Source organism: Arvicanthis niloticus, chromosome 25 (genome assembly GCF_011762505.2).
Source record: "Arvicanthis niloticus isolate mArvNil1 chromosome 25, mArvNil1.pat.X, whole genome shotgun sequence".
Taxonomy (NCBI): domain Eukaryota; kingdom Metazoa; phylum Chordata; class Mammalia; order Rodentia; family Muridae; genus Arvicanthis; species Arvicanthis niloticus.
The window spans coordinates 33,973,274-33,992,723 of record NC_133433.1 but is presented as its reverse complement, the minus strand read 5'-3'; the positions used below and the strand labels follow the sequence as shown (position 1 = coordinate 33,992,723).

Sequence of the window (19,450 nt, the reverse complement as noted above, 5' to 3'; positions counted from 1 at the left end):
AATTTGCTACTTTTAATGATTTTGCTATGTTTAGAAGGGTAGTAAGTGAATTATCTTAATTTATGGCTTTTCTAGCGTTGTATCATAGTGGAAGGCATTCTGTGTTCTGCAAAGATATCTATGTTCATATAGAGATATATATTTCTAGCCGAGACTGTTTTTAGCAGACTTCCTTGCATACTGGCTTCTAGATTCACTCGGCTATCTCTTCTGCATTGCTCCCTGAGCCACACATGCAGGAGCTATGGTGTGGGTGCATACATTAAGTTTTGTTTTGATTTTGGTTTTGGTTTTGTTTTTCGAGACAGATTTTCTCTGTGTAGCCCTAGCTGTCCTGGAACTCACTCTGTAGACCAGGCTGGCCTCGAACTCAGAAATCCTCCTGCCTCTGCCTCCCAAGTGCTGGGATTAAAGGTGTGCACCACCACTGCCCGGCTCTTGTAATTCTTTAAGGGATTTTTGTTTTTCCTCTTTAAGAGCTTCTACCTGTTTACCTGTGTTCTCCTCAAATTCTTTGAGAGTGTTATTTATGTCCTTCCTAAAGTCCTCTATCATCATCATTAGAAGTGCTTTTAAATCTGAGTCTTGCTTTCCTAGTGATATGGGGAATTCAGGACTTTCTTGTGTGGGAGAATTAGGTTCTAATGATGCCAAGTACCATGGGTTGCTACTGCTTATGTTCTTGTGCTTGCCTTTCGCCATCTGAATCTCTTTAGTGCTACCTGCCCTGTCTCTGACTGGAGCTGTCTTTCCTATTATCTTGGTTGTATCAGAACTGTGTGGGGTGGGTGTTACTACTGGGGTTAGAGCTGGAGCCCAAGATCTGCTCAGTGCTCAGGCACAGACAGGAAGGAACCAGTGCTCTGGGCCAGAAGTGACTTCCTGGGTCCTAGTGGATTCCAGTTCTCCCTGTTTAGGGTGGATGTTGCTGTCTCCTTCCCTAAGATACTGCCAGGGTTAGAGCTTCTGGTAGGCCTGCTTCCTCTTGGTTCTGTGAGATTGGGGGCAGGGCTGCTGCCCAGGATCTGCTCACTGCTCGGGCCTAGACTGGAAAGAACCAGTGCTCTGGGCCAGGAGTGATCAGATTTTTAAATTTTAATATATGAAGTTAAATTTAACTATAAAAGTTGACAGTATCTGGTACATATTATTTACAGATGATAGTCATCATTATCCCAGAACTCTCTAGCAAACATAAATATCCATCTACACTGCACTAGTTAACCTAACTTGGCAGCCATGTGGAAGTGTTTCCTGTCATTTTATTTATATAATTGAAAGCTCCACTACCTTCTTCTCTAAGGTTTGGACCAGTCAACAACTTCTTGCTTGATGTGTTTGGGGAGAAAACCTACAACCATTTAATAATTTGTATTCTTAGTAACTCCTTCACATTTTGACATCTGATTTAGAGGAGAAAATACCAATTGATAGAATTAATACTTAAATTGTATAACTCCCTCACCATCTAAAAGAAGGCATTAAACAACCAAGAAATACATTACAAAACAGGAAAAAAAAAGACATTAAAAGTAAATATGTACCAAAATACAGCTGACTAAACATCAAAATGTTACCTCATTTTTAGATTTATTTTTACTTTTAATTATGCTTGTATTGTATATGTTTGTGTGTGGGTGTGTGCACATGAGTGTGGTTGTCCACAGAGGCCAGAAGAGATTGCTGGTTCCACTGGGGCTATAGTTATAGGTAGATGTGAGCCATCCGATATAGTTACTGGGAACCAAGCACAGGTTCTCTATTATAGTAGTATATATTCATTTTATTTTTATGTTTTTAAAGTTAAAATTAGATTTTTTTCCTACAGAGTATTCTGATTACAGTTTCCTCTTCCTAACTCCCCCCAGATTCAATTTCCTGTCCCGTATCTTGTGCTCTCTTATTAGAAATAAGACAAGCATCCAAAAAGAAACAAAATAAGTTAAAAACAAATCTTAACTGAATAGGACAAAACAGACAAATAGAAAAAAGAGGGTCAAAGAAAGTGTACAAGGAACACATATAGACAAAAAGAAACATACACAGAAATCCCATTAAGATACAAAATCAGAAACAATATATAAGTAGAATACCTGTAGTGTTTTTTTAAAAAATGTCCAGACAAAGCATTATGAAACAAAGAAACCTTCAAAAATACCATGGAGTTCATTTTGTGCTGGCCATCTACTGCTAGGCATAAGGCCTGGCCTTTAAGTGTGGTTTATACAACCAGGCAGGCTCTGTTTGAGAAAATTATTTTTTCAATGCAAGCAGTTACTGAAGGTAGCTTCTGAGCTGGGAACATGGGCTTGCACCCACTTCTCTCTGCAGCAGCACTGGAGCCCTATCTGGCTCAGACCTGCACAGGTTCTGTGTATGCTGCCACAGACTCTGAGTTCAGCTGGAGAACACACTCTAAACAACTGTGTCATCTCTCCAGCCTGAACCAGTGTTTTATATGTAAGAGTAAGGTAACTAGCTCTTGTACTCTCCTAAAGTTATTTCACACTTCTGAATTGGAAATATGTTTGTTTTTATATTTATCTATAAGCTGAATAAATGCCATTCAAAAATATTCTCATAAACTCTATAATTCTTTGAATTAGTAATCCATTATGTTAATATCATTCTTATAATGAGACATATATGAGCACATGTATGCATACATATATATACATATATATGTATATACATATATACATACACATATATATGTATATATGTAGTTTATGCATAGTCAATATGTGACTTTTGTTGTTTTTAAAAATTAAAATAGATTCTCTCCCTGGGACAGAAGAAACTCTGGTGGAGGAAAATGAAGATTTTGAGAAAACATCTAGTTTAACAGAACCAGTAAGTATATTCATTTATTTGTTTTTGTTAAATCTGTAACATATACAGAAACAGCACACATACACACACACACACACAGAGACAGAGACAGAGACAGAGACAGAGACAGAGACAGAGACAGATAGAGAAACAGAGAGAGACAGATAGAGACAGAGAGACAGAGACAGAAAGAGACAGAAACAGAGAGAGAGAGAGAGAGAGAGAGAGAGAGAGAGAGAGAGAGAGCACTAAGAGAACATCCCCAAAGAACACAGAACAGAAATAAGCATTCATTTTATAAAAAACACTTGAATAGCATCCACTATTTTCTATAAGTGGTAGAGCTCTAACAACAGCAGGGGACCACTTCACTGAGTACACAGCAAGGCTGTGTCAAGCTCTTTTGGCAGTTGTGGGAAGCTTGACTAAGACCAAGTGTAGCTGCTGAGAGATCAGCTTTAGCTAGAACCTGGGTACATTCTCAGAACTTGTGAGTTACCATGTCAAACTTCAACCAACTGAGCTATATGCATCCTAACGGAAAAGTAAGTGTTCTATCTTCTATGCTGACATATTCCTTAATGCGTGCTATCATCGTATGGAGTCCTTGTGACTTTTGCTACCTCTTCACCAGGGTATAATGGGATTTGTTTTTTTGACTTTTAATGACATTCTGGGTTAAAAGAATAAGTACAGAAATACCAGAAGTCTCTATGTAAATTCTAAATATAAAAATCTTTAAAAGATTTTGAATTGTTCTAATGCTCTGACTAATACAGTGTTTTTCTTTTATACAGTGTTTATAGGGTTCATCTATTCTGTGTATGAGCTTTGTTTCCACAACAAGGTGCCACAGAGCAAGTGGTGTGAACAGCAACAGTGCACTTCCTTCTGGTTCTGGAGATGGAAGTGTGAGGCAGTGTTAATTTCTACTGACCCATGGCTATCGATCAATGTCGGTCTGCCCACATCACCCTGTTCTTCCCATGTCATTCTGTTCTTCCATCAATGTTTGTCTGTCTTCCCACATCACCCTCTTATTCCCATTTCATTGCTGCTGCTGTTCCAATTCCTTCTTTCACCCAAGATGAGTCACCAGAATCCCAGCTGACACTAGGTTCAGTATGCCATAGTAACTGTATTTCAAAGAATCGGTTCTTTTAGAACCCTATTTACAAACACATTTTGAGATAATCATGAAATTTAGGGGTATACATGATAAGCTGTGCCGCTAACTATGATGAAATGTCACTCCAACCATTCAGTACTTCTTTAAGGTTATCATCTCTACTATTGGATGTCATAGTAAAGTTAATTCTAAAAATACTAAATAAATCAATCTGTTTTTTTAAAATATTACTTTCTCACTGTAGCCTTCCTGATCTTTATTAAACTTGTACATTTTTGTTATTCTTCTCGTGTATCACTTGTCTGTGCATCATGATCTAAAACCCACTACTTTGTTTTTTATCCATATCCTTCTACCATAATACAAGCTTATTAAAGGCAGACATGTTTTGTTTTCTACTTCACTTTTCTGCACATAGTAGGTCCATAATGCATGTCTGTTACACTAATGGCATGACTCAGCAATAATTCCCAGGCTTGGAGTTAAGCATGTTCGAGCCCTAGAAACAGGTAGAGCCATCTTAATTTTCTATAGCAACTGGTTACTTCTTTCTCTTGCCCTTGCATTCCCAGCCATTATCCTACCTCTTGTCCCCACTATGGATACCCATAGGTGAGAAAATAAGAAGCCCAGTCTCTAGACCATTTTTGGAACAGTGTATTCCTATTAAACTTCTTGTGTACCTTACAATTGTTTTGTAACTATTAGTCTTAGTTCTACTCATAGAGTGACAGCTTAGAACCAGTGCTTTTCTTCTAATACTCAAATATTAGTAGCTACTTTCGCTTCTTTTCTGTTATTATCCTAAGATAATCTTACCACAACAGCTTAGGGGAAGATGAGGCTTACGTGGCTTATGCCTCTAGATCACACAACTGAAGGAAATCAGGCCAAAAACTCAAGAAGAATCTTGACGTCAAAACTATGGAGGGATGCTGTTTGCTGGCTTGGTGGTTCCTTCTTAGCTATCTTTAGTATACAACACAGGACTGCCTGCCCAGGGAATGAAACTACTCACAGAGGACAAAGCCCTCTTACATCAGTGGCAGTCAAGACAATCACTCATGCCCACAGGCCAATCTGATATGGGCAGTCTCTCAACTGAGACCCCATTCTCAGATGATTCTAGGCCATGTAAAGTTAACAGTTTAATCTATGACACAATCTTTCATCATGCCCCATCTAAGACAAATTATTCACCCAACAGGCAATCTATACTTTCAACCAATTCTTACATTGTATACTTTCGAATATATACTTTGCATACTTCCTATAAAGGCATAAATGTGTTTGTCTCAAACACAATATTAGTTTTTTAATGGTAAATGAGAATTTCATCAACTTTTATTGAAAGGAACATTTTCTCACTTATAAACGTCAGTGCATATCCATCATCATACGATAGTAAAGCTGGATTACTGTTCAGGCTGTAAGAACTTGTCACTTATGATTTTCTTGAGTTTTTTTTTTTTTTTTTTTTAAGGATTTATTTATTTATTTTATGTATGTGTGTACATTGTCGTTCTCATAAGACACACCAGAAGAGGGCACTGAATCCGGTTACTGATGGTTGTGAGCCACCATGTGGTTGCTGGGAATTGAACTCAGTACCTCTGGAATAGCAGATGATAACAATAAGCCTTTAAGGGACTGGAGAGATGGTTCAGTGGTTAAGAACACTGAAAAAGTTTATATTTCTCCTTGCATTTCTAAAATGATACTATTAGACTAGGCTTAGTTGCTTATGCCTATAATTTTACCACTTAAGTGGTTGAAGCAGAAAGAACAAGAGTTGATTAAGAACATATCTAGTTGGAGGCCAGTCTGAGCTAGATGATTAACCTGTTTGGTTAAAACAAAACGTATTTTTTAATTAAAAATGATACTACTAAAAGATTCATTTTTCTAATAGCCTTTTCAAATTAATCTCTGCCTACAATGTTGGCTTACTTTAGAACTTCTGATATACCAGTGGAAAAATTAACTTTGTTTAATCAAATGATTTGTAAATGACTTTATGTTGGCACTTAGAGAGTTTACCGTCTTCCCACAATGATTGAGCAATGCTTTTTTAATGAAAAGTTTTCTTGTATAAGAATTTTTTATCATTCCTCTATTAGATTTAGAATTTCTAAAACTTCTTTGATTCCATTTAACATTAGCTAATACATTTAAATCTATTTTGGCAATGAGTAATATTAAAAAATAAAAAGATAAATTACTGTTATAAACATAATAATTTTAGGTGGTAGCGCCTTTTAATATAAAGAAAATGTAGATTTTTAAAAGTTAATTATTTTTAAGATGATTATATTTTACATATAAATTGCTTAAAGTATGCATTTGAAGTATTTCTGGACATTATTTTCAGGAAGCCAAAGATAATGTAATATTTCTGTGTTAATAGGGAACTGAAGCAAAAATGACTTTTCTATTATTGCCATAAATATAAAATGTGTCAAAGCAAATTTTCAGTGGTATTCTGCAAAAGTATAATTATGTCACAAATAATGAAGCTATTTCATCCACATATTGTGTTCACTAGCCTCCCTGTTGGGTGATGTGCATGCAGAAGTGAACTCAGCCCTTTAGACATTTTTCCTCATGGATGAATCTATGCTTTCAATATTTTCTGAATATTTAGTATTAGAAAGGTAATAATTAGATTTAGAATTTAATTTTAATCCTTTTATACCCCTCAAAGCAAATCATTCTTCTGGAATTTTTCTCATTTTTTTTTATGTTCTGGAAAGCTTTTTAGCATACACATAATCCATGCAGATTAAAACTGGATTTGTCAGGTAAATCCCTTTATTAAAAATGGGTGAACAAAAGGAAAAAAGTATTCAAAAGGAAAATACCTAGCAGCAGGTATTGGCCGCTGTGGCTTAGCTTCCAGAGTGTCATAGACAGATGTTTGAGGTAAATGATTGATCAAGATTTACCTAAAGGTTTTCCAAATTTCCCAGTTCTTACAGCTCTCTTGATCTCAGTTTTTTTTTTTTTAATTTTGTTTTCAAGATACTGATTAAATACATGAACACAGAGCAAAGATGAAAGAGGATCAGGAAAGACATTTGTTCTTCAATGTCTTATTGACTTCTTCCTTCATAAATATTTTATCCAGTGACTCCCATAAGACTTTCTGGTTACTATGGCTTACTGACAATAGAATAAAAATTAAGAGGACTTCTGCTGAGGTTTTCTGATATGCTCAGAAGTTATGGAAAGTTTGTATTTTCCTTCTGAAGAGTATTATTTACTGAGGGAAATGTGTAAAATTGTCTAGAGTGGGAATAATGTTAACAATAGCACAAATGTGTGGAGCACTGTTGCTTCATGAAGCATTTCACACACTGGACATTAATATTCTTGGACTTTTGTCTTTCTGTGACATAATCACTTTGAATGCAATATCCATCCTGAGAATTAAGTTGCACTTACTTTTAAGTGAACAAACTGAGGTCTCACAACATTTTAGAATGCATCCTGGAACAGGCCACAGACAACTCATATTTCTCAATGTAAACCTTCTTTTCACTCTAAATCCTTGTTAAATAGCTACCTGAAGCATAAAAAACACACAATCTAGGCCATCCCAATTGGCTACTACCAAAGAACTCATCATTAGATTAAACACAGTGAAAAGCTGCAGTTTGAAGGATTGGTTTCTAAGACGTAGCTTTTTACGAAAAGAAAAGGTTTTATAGATTAGTTTTGCTTAAATTTTCCAGTTGAAGAGGTGGAAGAGACAAGGGTGTCAGGACAAAAGAGACCCCAACAGTGAGAAGAAAAACAAGACACTCCACACATGTTACCTGTGGCCACCTAAGTGTTCTGGAGATTCCAGAAATTATCTCAGTAAAATTCCTACTTAGCTGAATTAGATGCCAAGTTGGTTAGTTTTAAGACTGTGTGCTATTGTGTTTTGTGAATTAGTAAATAAAGCATCTGCTGTATTTAATCCTTTACTGCACAGTGGGTGGTTTGGGCTTTTGTTCTTTGCTGATATTTTTAACTTCTACTCAGTACTGAGACTTGTATCTTCCTGGAAGCAGAAATTTGTATGCTTGGTTCATTTGCCAACAGCCCTATATGCATATGAACTTTAAAATGCACAAATTTTGTAAAGTCCAAATATAGTAGATTTTTTGATAATTCAAAGGTTGAAAGTTTTTTAAAAATGTGTTCACAGCATCTGTAGTACAAACAACTTCAGAAAGTTTTGACAGCAAGGGCATTGCTCCATAATGAGTTCTTTATCCTGGGGAGAATTTGATGAATTGGTTTTTGTTCATTTAAAAATTAATCCTCAAATGCAGTGCATAGGTCAGCTATGTCTCTGTTGCATATCTTTTTCCTCCCTGAATGTTAATATGCAGAATAGAATCTTCTTATATTAAATCCTGGATGCTTTAGGGAATTATATTAAAAGAGAAATTCCATTACACAGTGAACATTGGTTGCTAAGCCTGGAGGAGATGTGTAATCTGCTGTAGTCATATGAACTTTACAATATGCAAGGTGATGACATACCTTCAAGTTTCTTCTCCAGTTGCCTGGTTGTTCAGACCAAGCAGGATGTGCTCACCTGGGAGATTAATTTTTCTGTTTCTTCCCACCTCTCAGATCTTCATCCCTTCTTTTTTAAGTCACACATGTGTACATTTAAAGCAACATAATATGCTCATACACCTTCAATATATATGAATGACTATTAGACTATTTACCTAACCCTGGATTTTGCCATCTCTGCTCTCTCCCTTGTTTCTTACTAATGTGGCTATTAACCACCCCCAACAAATCTACCTCGTAAGCATTCTTTCTGCTTTATCATCTTTACAAGGTGATATTTTGAGACACCCTACAAATACCTTTCCACAGGGAAGTATAGTATCATAATAAGTAAATCATTTTCCATATTTTATAGGATATATAATTCTATGCAAATTGATACAGAAATTGAATAGCTTGGTGAAGAAGTTGTAATATTTTCCTTGCATTAGATAGCTTGCACGGAAAACATATAGATAATCAGCATTTATGAACTTAAGTCTAAGCATATTTTATTTGACTTTTCTCTTGCAAAATGAAAAGCAAAAGAAATGAATGTTCATTACCATCTCACCAGTAAAAGTCTTAAATATAGCAAATTTTGTGTCCTGAAACAATGAGTTGACAGAGTGCTGGCAGGTATTGGTGGCAATGAATTTTCTCTACAGAGCAATGATGAGTGCCTACTTGGTTCGGCACTGCAGGGTTTTTTTTTTTTTTTTTTTTTTTTTAAATCATTTTCTTCATGGAATTTTACTTGGCTTCTATGACTTACAGTTCCAGGATGCCAATCAAGCTGTTGGAAATGAGGTCCTACAGTGGACAAGTGTATCTGAGCAAGTTTTGGGACAGGGTGGGATTTGTTTTTTTCTTTTTTAAGTTTCAGGGATATTGATTTCCAAAACATCAGCGGTGGAAATATTGAACCAAATCTATGCAAATATTATTTTCTAAAACATGTATGAGTTTTGAAAAATATAAATTCTAAATGTTATATTCACCAATGAAAACTGGCCTAACATGTTAAAATATGGCATAATAAATGTTCCGACATTGATGGTGGCTTTGGCAAGCAATTCAAGCTGTCTATGTCATTTTAGTAAATTGGAGTGAAAATATGACATGTATTTACTGAGATTAGTTAAATTTTACACTTATGTTTTAAGGTAATGTGACAGGAGAATGACAAAATATGCACAAGTGTAAAAGTATGTGATCGATCTTGGGTAGACAAAACCCAAGAAGATGTGGGACATCGAGTTCTTTTCTAGAGATTATATCATGAATCATGGATTTTTGCAAAGATGACAAGCAAAACAGGAAGCATCTCTTGATATTTTCAATATTTTGAAGTTAGTTTTGGCTCCTTCAAATTAGATTGGTTTTATTTGTAACTGAGCTGAAGCTGAAAAAATGTCATGTGAATTATGCTTGTGCTAAGATGGAAATCCTACGATGTCTGATTATAACTTGTATAACAGGTGAGCTTCATGGGTCAAATTAATACTGACTCCTTTAATGGATATAGAAAAGCATTGTGTTCCCTATAAGGTTTTTTTTTTTTTAATATATATTCTTGCGTTTTTTTTTTTAAACTAAGAAAACTCTGTAGATCTTCTAAAACAACCAGATATAGAGGACTTTCCCATAGAACCTTACACATTTGTAGATTTCATCTTTTAATCACAATCATTTACACCAATTTTTTCTCATTATAGACAATGGTTATATACATAACTAGGGTTTCAGGAATGTGTTTATTCAAAAAAACTGAAAAAAGTATCCTTTCTATATGTTGATCTAACATGATACATATTACAAAATTTCCTTTTATTATTCTTGCAGGATTTTTAAATTATTTAATTTCAAAAGCTCTACATGAATGAGTGTTTTGCACATATATCAATGCACCAACTGAGTGTCTAGTGCCCTTAGAGACCAGGAGAGGCCTTAGATCTGTGTGTGGTTGGAGTTACAGACATGTGAGCTGCACTGTGGCTGCTTTAAACTGAACCCAGGTCCTTTGGAAGAGCAGCTCGTGGCCTTGATAATTGAGCCATCTCTCCAGGCCCTTATTTTCTTCATTTTAAATAAAACAATGAGCATATTCTCACAGAATTTTATAAGGCTAGATGAAGAATGTGTATATTAGTGTAGCCTTGTCTTATGGTGTGTTAATGTCTTAATTATTTTTGAAAGTTAGATTTACACTTCAGTGTGAAACAAGAAGATAGTATTGTCATATTTGGACAAATGACAGGGTTTAAAGTTGTATTTTCCTACCAGTTTGTCCCATGCTATCATTATGGTCAAGGGCCATAAGCAGTAGATGATGGATTACTGAGAACTCAGCTTTGCAGCCTTGTGGGTAATTATTTATGTCTCATTTCCTGGCAAACAGCTAATTCTGAGTCCCTTGATGTGTTGCACAAATATTAATTTTCTCTGTTTGTTTTGATGTAAAAAGGGCTGCAAACACTGACTTAGTTTGCTTGGTATTTTATTCATGGATGCAATTCTTTAGAGGAAACACTACATATAAATTATAGATAGTGTCTGAGCACTCCATGTAGACTAAATTCTTAAAAAAGGCCAAAGCCTCTGGTATTTTAAAATTCTTGATCTGTTCCAAAAAAGTCTGTTTGGCTTGTTTGCCCAGCATTGAATTCACTTTCCAGGATTAAACAGTCTTTTAACATATATAAATGAAAATAAAAATTAAAATCTCGTAAAATTATTTTCTCATGTCTGTAATTATAAAATGAAATGTTTTGTCTTCTAATATCTTAATTAACTGCACTTATTTGATTACTAATGAATATGTAAAAATTAATCTTTATGTTTATTTATTTGTTTAGTGTGTGTGTATACATACATGTGTACATGCATAGGAGGGCAATGGGGTTTGTGTGTTGGTCAGAGCACAACTTGCAGGATTTGTTTTTCTCTTTATACCATGTGGGTTTCTGGGATTAAACTCAGGTTGGCATGTTTGGTGACAAGAGGCCTTATATCGATCTTTTTAAAAGACATATTTATTTTCACTGTGTATGTGTATGATGTGTGTAGTAGGTACATGTGCCGTGGAGTGCATGGGGAGAGAAGAGAATACCTTTGTAGAGTTAGTTCTTTCCTGTCCCCTTCATGTGGTTTCTGGGAATTTAAATCAGGTCCTATGGTTTGCATGATCATCTTGCTGACCACATTAACCAATACATTGACATATTATTTATTAGATTGTGGATTTTTATTGCTTTTTCCTGTTCCACTGGTCTTGTCCTTCTTGAGATTTTTTCCCCCCAATTGACTTTACTAGCATTTATTATATTACTATAGTAACTCATTCCAGCTCACAAGTATTTTCTTTTAAAAAAATTTTTTTTTATTAGATATTTTATTTATTCACAATACAGATGTCATCCCCTTTCTCCCAAGTATTTTCAATAACTTTCAGTTTAGCACTAAATATTATAAACATTTAATTATACCCAAACCATATTTTTTTCATGTAAGTTTTTTCATTCTTTAGGTACTTACTGTCCTTTTCAATATTAGATAACCATGTACATTTTTCTTTGCAGTTTTCTTTTAAACTTTCCAGTCAGTTGAACTTCAGTTCTTTCCATGGTATTATGAGTCAAGAAACTAGTAATGTTTCCAAAACTCATTTGCTATGTTACTTTCTCTAACTCAGCCAAGCGTCCCCCTTCCCATTACCCACCAGCAGTACAGTGGATTGGAAACCCTCACCTTCTGTCCACAGTATTACGCCATTCCTTTCTTATTAGTTTGATATTTTTCTTTGCATATTAATACATTCTGAAGAATAATGGCACAGCATTTACTGATTTTTAATTTTTTGTGTTAAAAAATCCCCCCCCCCTTTTACCAATGATCTTATATGATTTATAAATGGAAGTTTTCTTTGTATCTAAATAATGAGGCTAGATTGGAGCCCCACCCCAAGATGATCCAAAGCTGTATTGTGATAATGGATTCACTCTAACAAGGTAGCAGTGAGGGTTTTGTGCTACTCAGGTCTTCGTCATTATAATGTTACGTGTTTAATGTAAAGGAGGCAGAGTCTCATTTTAATTTTATTTTACAAAGTCAACAAAATAAACTATCATATAATAACTAATTGCTCCTTGTAATATTTCTTGAATATAGTTTTAAAAATATATGTTCATTTCTGTTTAATGCTAGTGTGTGTGTGTGTGTGTGTGTGTGTGTGTGTGTGTGTGTTTGTGTGTGTACATGTAGTCTCTTTATGTGGCTTAAGCTGGTATCAAACACAGAAAATTCCTGTCACTGTTTCTCAGGTGTTGAAATTACTACTATACACTATCATGCCAGGTAACACTGAAAATTTTCCTTTTTCTATAGAAGTCTGGTAATTTTTGTTGTTGGTGGTGGTGGTGGTTTTTTTATTGACTAGTGAGACATATTAATCAGTTTTGAACTTAATTTGAGTCTACTAAAATGTATTTTGTCTAGTGATTCTTGCATAATTTCAGAAGTAAAGCTTAAATAGTATTCACAAGAATCTCAAGAATTAGAGGTGTGATCAAAATCTTAGCTTCTAGTTATTTTGGTCAGCCCATTGGGAAATCTTGATCCAGAAATAACACAAACTCTGTTTTGGGGTAAAAAGAAAGCTGGATAATTTGTAAGCAAATATTTTTCCATGATGTCACAACTCAAAAAGAAAATACTTGTATTTCATAAGAATTCTAAAACGGACGTCTGTACTTACTTAAGTCAGAATTTCTGGAAATTCCACATTTCCTCTTAGATTTTTGTGCAGGTTTTGAAAATATTTATTAGGAAAGTATTTACATTTTAATAGTGAGACTTTCTGGAAAGAAACAGTCTGGAAAGATTACTTTATCAGTGATGGAAATTAAAAAAAAAAAATGTTTAATGCCTGAAGAGAAGAATATTGAATGTTGTCAGGAAATGTGGAGATCACAAAAGTTGAGGAGTCATGTAGAATCCATTCTTCAAAAATAGAGACAAGCACATCCCAGCCCACATGATTTGCAGCTAAAGGAATCTAAAGAAGAGGGAAGGTATTAACTACTGTGTTCCGCAGTGAGCAGCTTCTCTGACCAAGGACGAGAACAGCACAAGTCTAAGGATATAAACATAAAACATTTAGAGGGCTGTTTGGTAACATGACACATCACCAAAACACTATCAGTACATTCTCCAGACGGACCCGTGATCTCCCTAGCCATTGTGCCTGACCATGTTTACGGCATTGTGCATAAATCCCCTCCCATGCAATGTTCTGCAATGGAGTATGGACTTACACATGGGCATATTGGCTTTGGTTGTCTGTGTATATGATTTGCCTTAAAAGTAAAGATTTTACTTAAAACTTAAGAATTTAAAGTAAAAACAAAAGTAAATTTATCATTTAAAAAAAAAAAAAACTTTAAACATACTACAATTTGGGCTGTCCTAAAATTTGGCATTTATTTTCTTATATAGTAATACTGAAATTTATAACTCTGTGATCCTTTTGTACCTTATGACTATTTTTCTACCTTATTAACCACTCTCATGGCTTAATGCCCTAAATAGCTAAAATATATTTTTCTTTTCAGAAAAATTCACCTTGAAAATTTTGAATGCCTTTAAAAGCCTGAAAACTTTTGTTTCTTTTGGTTAAGTAATAATTAAGCAGACTGGAGAGGTGGCTCAGCAGTTAAGGGCACTGTCTGCTCTTCCAGAGGTCCTGGGTTCGATTCCCAGCAACCACATGGTGGCTCACAACCATCTGTAATACAATCTGATGCCCTCTTCTGGCACGCAAGTATACACATAGATAGAACAGTCATATACATAAAATAAGTAAATTAATAACTATTTTAAAAAGAATGAAGCATATCCAAGTATATTAAGCAGAAAGTCATTAAACTTTTGTGAGACTGATTAAGATTGGACAGAAGAGACCACAGTTAAAATTTCTTATATTTTAAATAATCTGAAGGCATATCTAATAAATTCAATCCTTGGACATTTAATAAAACATTTGACTGTCATTTCCAATAGCTCCTCAACTTAAAAAGAGAGAAAGAGAAAAAAAAGTCAATCTTTTAAAAGATTAAAATATTAAATCTTTTAAAAGATTAAAATATTAAAAATCAAGATTAATTGATAGAAGCCTTTAGAAACTGTCTCCTCCTCAAAGAGATATCCTAGCTAGCACGAACACACTTATTTTTTAAAAAAATGCAAATTTTTAACCAAATACTTTAAAATCTAGATTTGTGAAATACTGAATTTTACTGTGTTTGTGTGCATGTATATGTGTCCTTGTGTGTGTGTGTGTGTGTGTGTGTGTGTGTGTGTGTGAAGCTGCTGAGGAATGTGCCCTGAGACACTGAGTTCTAGGTCTCACTCAATAATGCATAGTAACACCAAAGAAAACCCTCCGACCCCATTCCTAACTAAATTCATCCTGAACAACTGCAGGACAATGTGCTTCATTTCATGACCCAGTGTCTTCTTCATACAACTGTTAATATATAGGGAAACTAGAAATCTTTACTAGGGCATTCTTTGTCTATTGGAAGTGGATACACAATGTATTTATTTATCTGTGACTATTAGAACTTTGCTCAGTCATAAGGTACAAATGTCAAATAAATAGCTGGTTTCACCGTCGGTAAAACAGACTGCTGAAAGTTGTCTTCCCACAGCTCTGAGGCCAGTTCTCAAAAATCAATAACTTAGATTAGTATGTGCACTTCAGCTTATTAGAGGCTCTCATATTAGTTTAAAAAGCATGTAAGTATTGCTGTTTCCATTTTAAATATGTGAAAAAAAAAAGTCCCAAAAGAACCTCCCTTCACATCTCAGAGCACTGCATAGCTCTTCAAGGCTTGCTCTGAATCTTTGCAAATAGATGGCAGTGTAGCTTACAGAATAAGCAACTGGATTGTGTTAGCCCTGCTTGATGTCAGTCCAGAGATTTCAATGATGTGATTATCAACATTAGAATAGTTTAACCAATAATATAACAAGATGATAGATTTTTGAATTGTAATGACTCATATTGCTCTCAAGATAATCAGTACTTAGCCCATTGTGACGTATGTCCTGGGCACTCTGGGGACAGTGAAGGCAGGTTTGGTGAGTTGAACTGAAGGAACAAAAGTCATTCTGACAATCTTCCAGTTTATTGCTGTTACTTATGTGTTTCTCCCAGCTTTATTCCAAAAGGAACAGTGTTGCATGCTTCAAAAATCAGATGATAGGTCTTTAACTTCACTTAAAGCACTAAATCTAGTCTCGTAAGCACAGCCCAGATTTCTAGAACCTGTATAGGCTTTGGAGCATAGCATGATGGGAACCTGTACGACAGCCATTATGGATTTGTTTAGTTTTCCAGTGTTTGGAACTGAACTCAGGCTGTTACACACACTACCAAATTGTCTGTGACTGAATCAGATGCCCTAAATATTTTTTTTTGTTGTGAGATGAGATTTCTTCTCAAGTTGTCCAGGCTAGTCTCAAACTCACAATCTTCCTGCTTCACCGTCCTAACTAGCTAGGATTATAAGGGTACACTGTCATCTCTACCCTTGAAGTTCCACTCTGTGTAGAATTATTTTTTTTTTCTGCTTACATAGAAAAAGTTTCAACTGCAATGAATGCTTGAACATGATATGGCATTGCTGCCAATCTGGCTGTTAGTGTAAGCATGAACGACTTGACTTAGTTTCACTTGAATGATACTGGAAAGTTCTAGGTCCTGTATTTACAAAACACATCAAAAGTGAGCTTCTAGAACATATGTGGAAAGCAATGTTTTAAAACTAGATTGAAATGCTCTCTTATGGAAGAATTCAGATACAACTATCATATGTTTGCTGGATGTGGTGGTGCATACTGTCAGTGTCAGCACTCTGGAGGCAGAAGCAGGAAGAACTCTTGGGAGATTGAAGGCAGCCTGCTCTGCATATAGGGACTTCCAAGGCCAACCAGGACTACACAGTGTGACCTTGCATCAAAAACAAACAAAACCCCCATCAGTCTCATTTTGAACTTATTTGAGGTAAATTGAAGTGCTCCATATCCAACCTGCTGCCACCTTTATTTTTGTCCATAAAGGAAAACTGATACTCTTCCAGGTATTTCTCACAGGTCATTTTTCCTCATTCTTATAACAATTGTGGTTGAGAAATACTCATTCTCATAACAACTATACGAGACAGTCTGCCACTTACGCGAAATCTTCATGCAACTGCCTGGTTATTCAACTTTAAATATTAATGCTTCTGAAGTGTTTGTCTTCATATATAACACATTCCAAGTAATTTTGAATGTACAGAGTGTACAGAAATTTACCTAAATCTTGGGTCTATTGATAAGGAAGTCTAAAGTCAAGGGGTTTAAAATATAGTAAAACCTGCTTTGATAAAAGAAGTGTGTGTGTGTGTGTGTGTGTGTGTGTGTGTGTGTGTGTGTGTGTGTGTATGTGTGTGTGTGTGTGTGTGTGTGTGTGAGAGAGAGAGAGAGAGAGAGAGAGAGAGAGAGAGAGAGAGAGAGAGAGAGAGAGAGAGAGAGAGAGAACAGGAATAGGGAGAGAAATTAAACTTGCTTTTGCTTGGAGTTCTTAAAAGAGAAAATCAATTCTATTGCAGACAAATCCAATCTTAGCCTTAATCTGTTCATAAGAGCAGAATCCCTAGGACCTTCCCAACACTGGAAACACTAGAAAATGAGCTTATGTTTGCCTTTTGGGAACAAATCATAACCACAGTATCACTCATATTTCACAGTCATGTAAGCTGTGACTCAGTGTAACCAGCCTATCCATCAGCAAGCATAACAAAGTATCCTTACTAATGTAAGAGATTATTCTTTGCCCAGGGGATGAGTCTCAAGCTGGGCCGGTTATTGGTTGGCCATTCCTTCAGTCTCTGTTCCATCCCTCATCACTGCATTTCTTGTAGCCAGGATTAATTTTTGAGTCGAAAGTTTTGTGGATGAGTTGGTGTCCTTATTGCCCATTGGGATTTCTGCCTGGCTACAGGAGGTAGCCTCCACAGGTTCCATATGCCCAATGCTATGAGTCACAGCTAAGAACACTCCCATTGATTCTTGGGCACCTACTTTATCCCAGGTATTGGTCTCTTCCTGGAGATGCCCCCCTGCCTCCTCACCGCTGTCAATTGCAGATCTCCATTCATTCTCAAATCCATCTGTCCATCTCTCCTGTCCCTCCCCACACCTGATCCTGAATATCTCTTAATTCCCCTCCCCATTCCCTCTCCCATCCAGTTCCCTCCATCCATCTGACTCTTATGAATATTTTATTCCTCCTTCTCAGTGAGATTCAAGCATCTTCACTTGTTCTTTCCTTCTTGCTTAGCTTCTTTGGGTCTGTGAAGTATAGCATAGATATCCTGTATTTTATGGCTAATATCCACTTATAAATGAGTACATACCATGCATATCCCTTTGGGATTGGGTTACCTCACTCAGGATAATATTCTCAAGATCCATCCATTTGCCTGTAAAATTCATTATGACTTCATTTTTAATAGCAGTGACAGCAACTTTAAGAGGAGCTAGCATTAATGAATTTTCCTTCACTTTGTGAGTTGTTACACTCAATGTTCTTATGCATGATACATAATTTTCAAAACAAACTCATGGCATCATAATGTTAGTGTCACTGGTGAGCAGATTATTTAAAGGTTAATTAAAATTTCTTGAGGGCATAACTTATGAATAGTTCATGAAAACTCAAATTCAAGTCATCTGATTACCAGCTCCCTGTGACTCAGCATCGTTATGTGTTTAAACAAAACAAACATTAGTAAGACAACATGAGAGGAGGAGCTGCTCACAGAGATCAGATGAGGACATCATATTACGTAGAGCTGGATTGATTGGCACTTGAGGCTGCCAGACATGAGTGCTGGAAACTGGACTCAGGTCCTTTGAAAGAACAGCAAACTTTCTTCAATGCAGAAGCATCTCTTCAGCATCTGATAACCGTTGTTATCCTTCAGTTGTGATGATGAACCTATAAAGTCAGAGCTGTCATGGTTAACATGAAGAAGAAGCTGGATTGTACTTTAGATTTCTGCTTTAAGATTGTTTTTATAACTTCACAGAGGTGTAATTGATAGATTAGAACAGTGACTGTTCTATTTGTGTGGAAAAACACTATGGCCATTGTAACTCTTATATAGGTAAATTTTTATTGTGCCTGGCTTTCAGCTCAAAGGTTCAGGCCATTATTATGGTGGGAAGCATGACGCATAGGGAGACGTCGTGCTGAAGAGTAGCTGAGAGTTCTACATCTCGATCTGAAGGCAGCAGGAAGAGAGAGACACTAGGCCTAGCTTGAGCTTTTGAAACCTCCAAACCTACCTACCCTTCAATGGCAAACTTCAACCAGCAAAGCCACACCTGTTTAAAAAAAAAATCTGCATCTCCTAAGACCCCTCAAGTAGCACCACTTGCTGATGATCAAGTGTCTGAATTCTTGGCCCATGGGGAGTGTCACTATTAGGAGGTGTGGCCTTATTGGAGGAAGTGTAGCCTTGTCAGAGAAAAATGTTACTGTGGAGAAGAAGCTTTGAGATAATATATATGCTCAGGCTTTTCCCAGTGTAAAACACAGTAGTCTCCTCCTGACTGTTTTCAGATCAAGATGTAGAACTCTTGGTTTCTAAAGCACCAAGTCTTCCTGCATGCTGCCATGCTTCCCACTGTGATGATATATGGACTGAACCTCTGAAGCTGTAAGTCAGCCCGAATTAAATGTTTGCCTTTATAAAAGTTGTTGCAGTCATGCTGTCTCTTCACAGCAATAAAACCCTTACTAAGACAGAACTTGGTATCAGGAACTGGGTATTGCCATGTTTTTCATTTTGAAGTAATATGGACTTTGGAACTGTGGTGGAC

At 35.9% G+C, this 19,450-nt stretch overlaps 1 protein-coding gene across 7 annotated transcripts in view; it reads left to right on the top strand.

Annotated features, from left to right (window-relative positions):
* C25H8orf34 (chromosome 25 C8orf34 homolog) overlaps nucleotides 1–19,450 on the top strand; it is a 394,450-nt gene that overhangs the window by 308,251 nt on the left and 66,749 nt on the right. For 6 of the 7 annotated variants that reach the window (XM_076924364.1, XM_076924363.1, XM_076924361.1 and 3 more), the window contains one exon: nucleotides 2,777–2,853. In XM_076924364.1, coding sequence (XP_076780479.1) covers nucleotides 2,777–2,853 — 77 coding nt within the window. Of the gene's footprint in view, nucleotides 1–2,776; nucleotides 2,854–3,629; nucleotides 4,193–19,450 lie in introns of those variants that run through there. The other variant, XM_076924365.1, reaches the window with a different exon arrangement.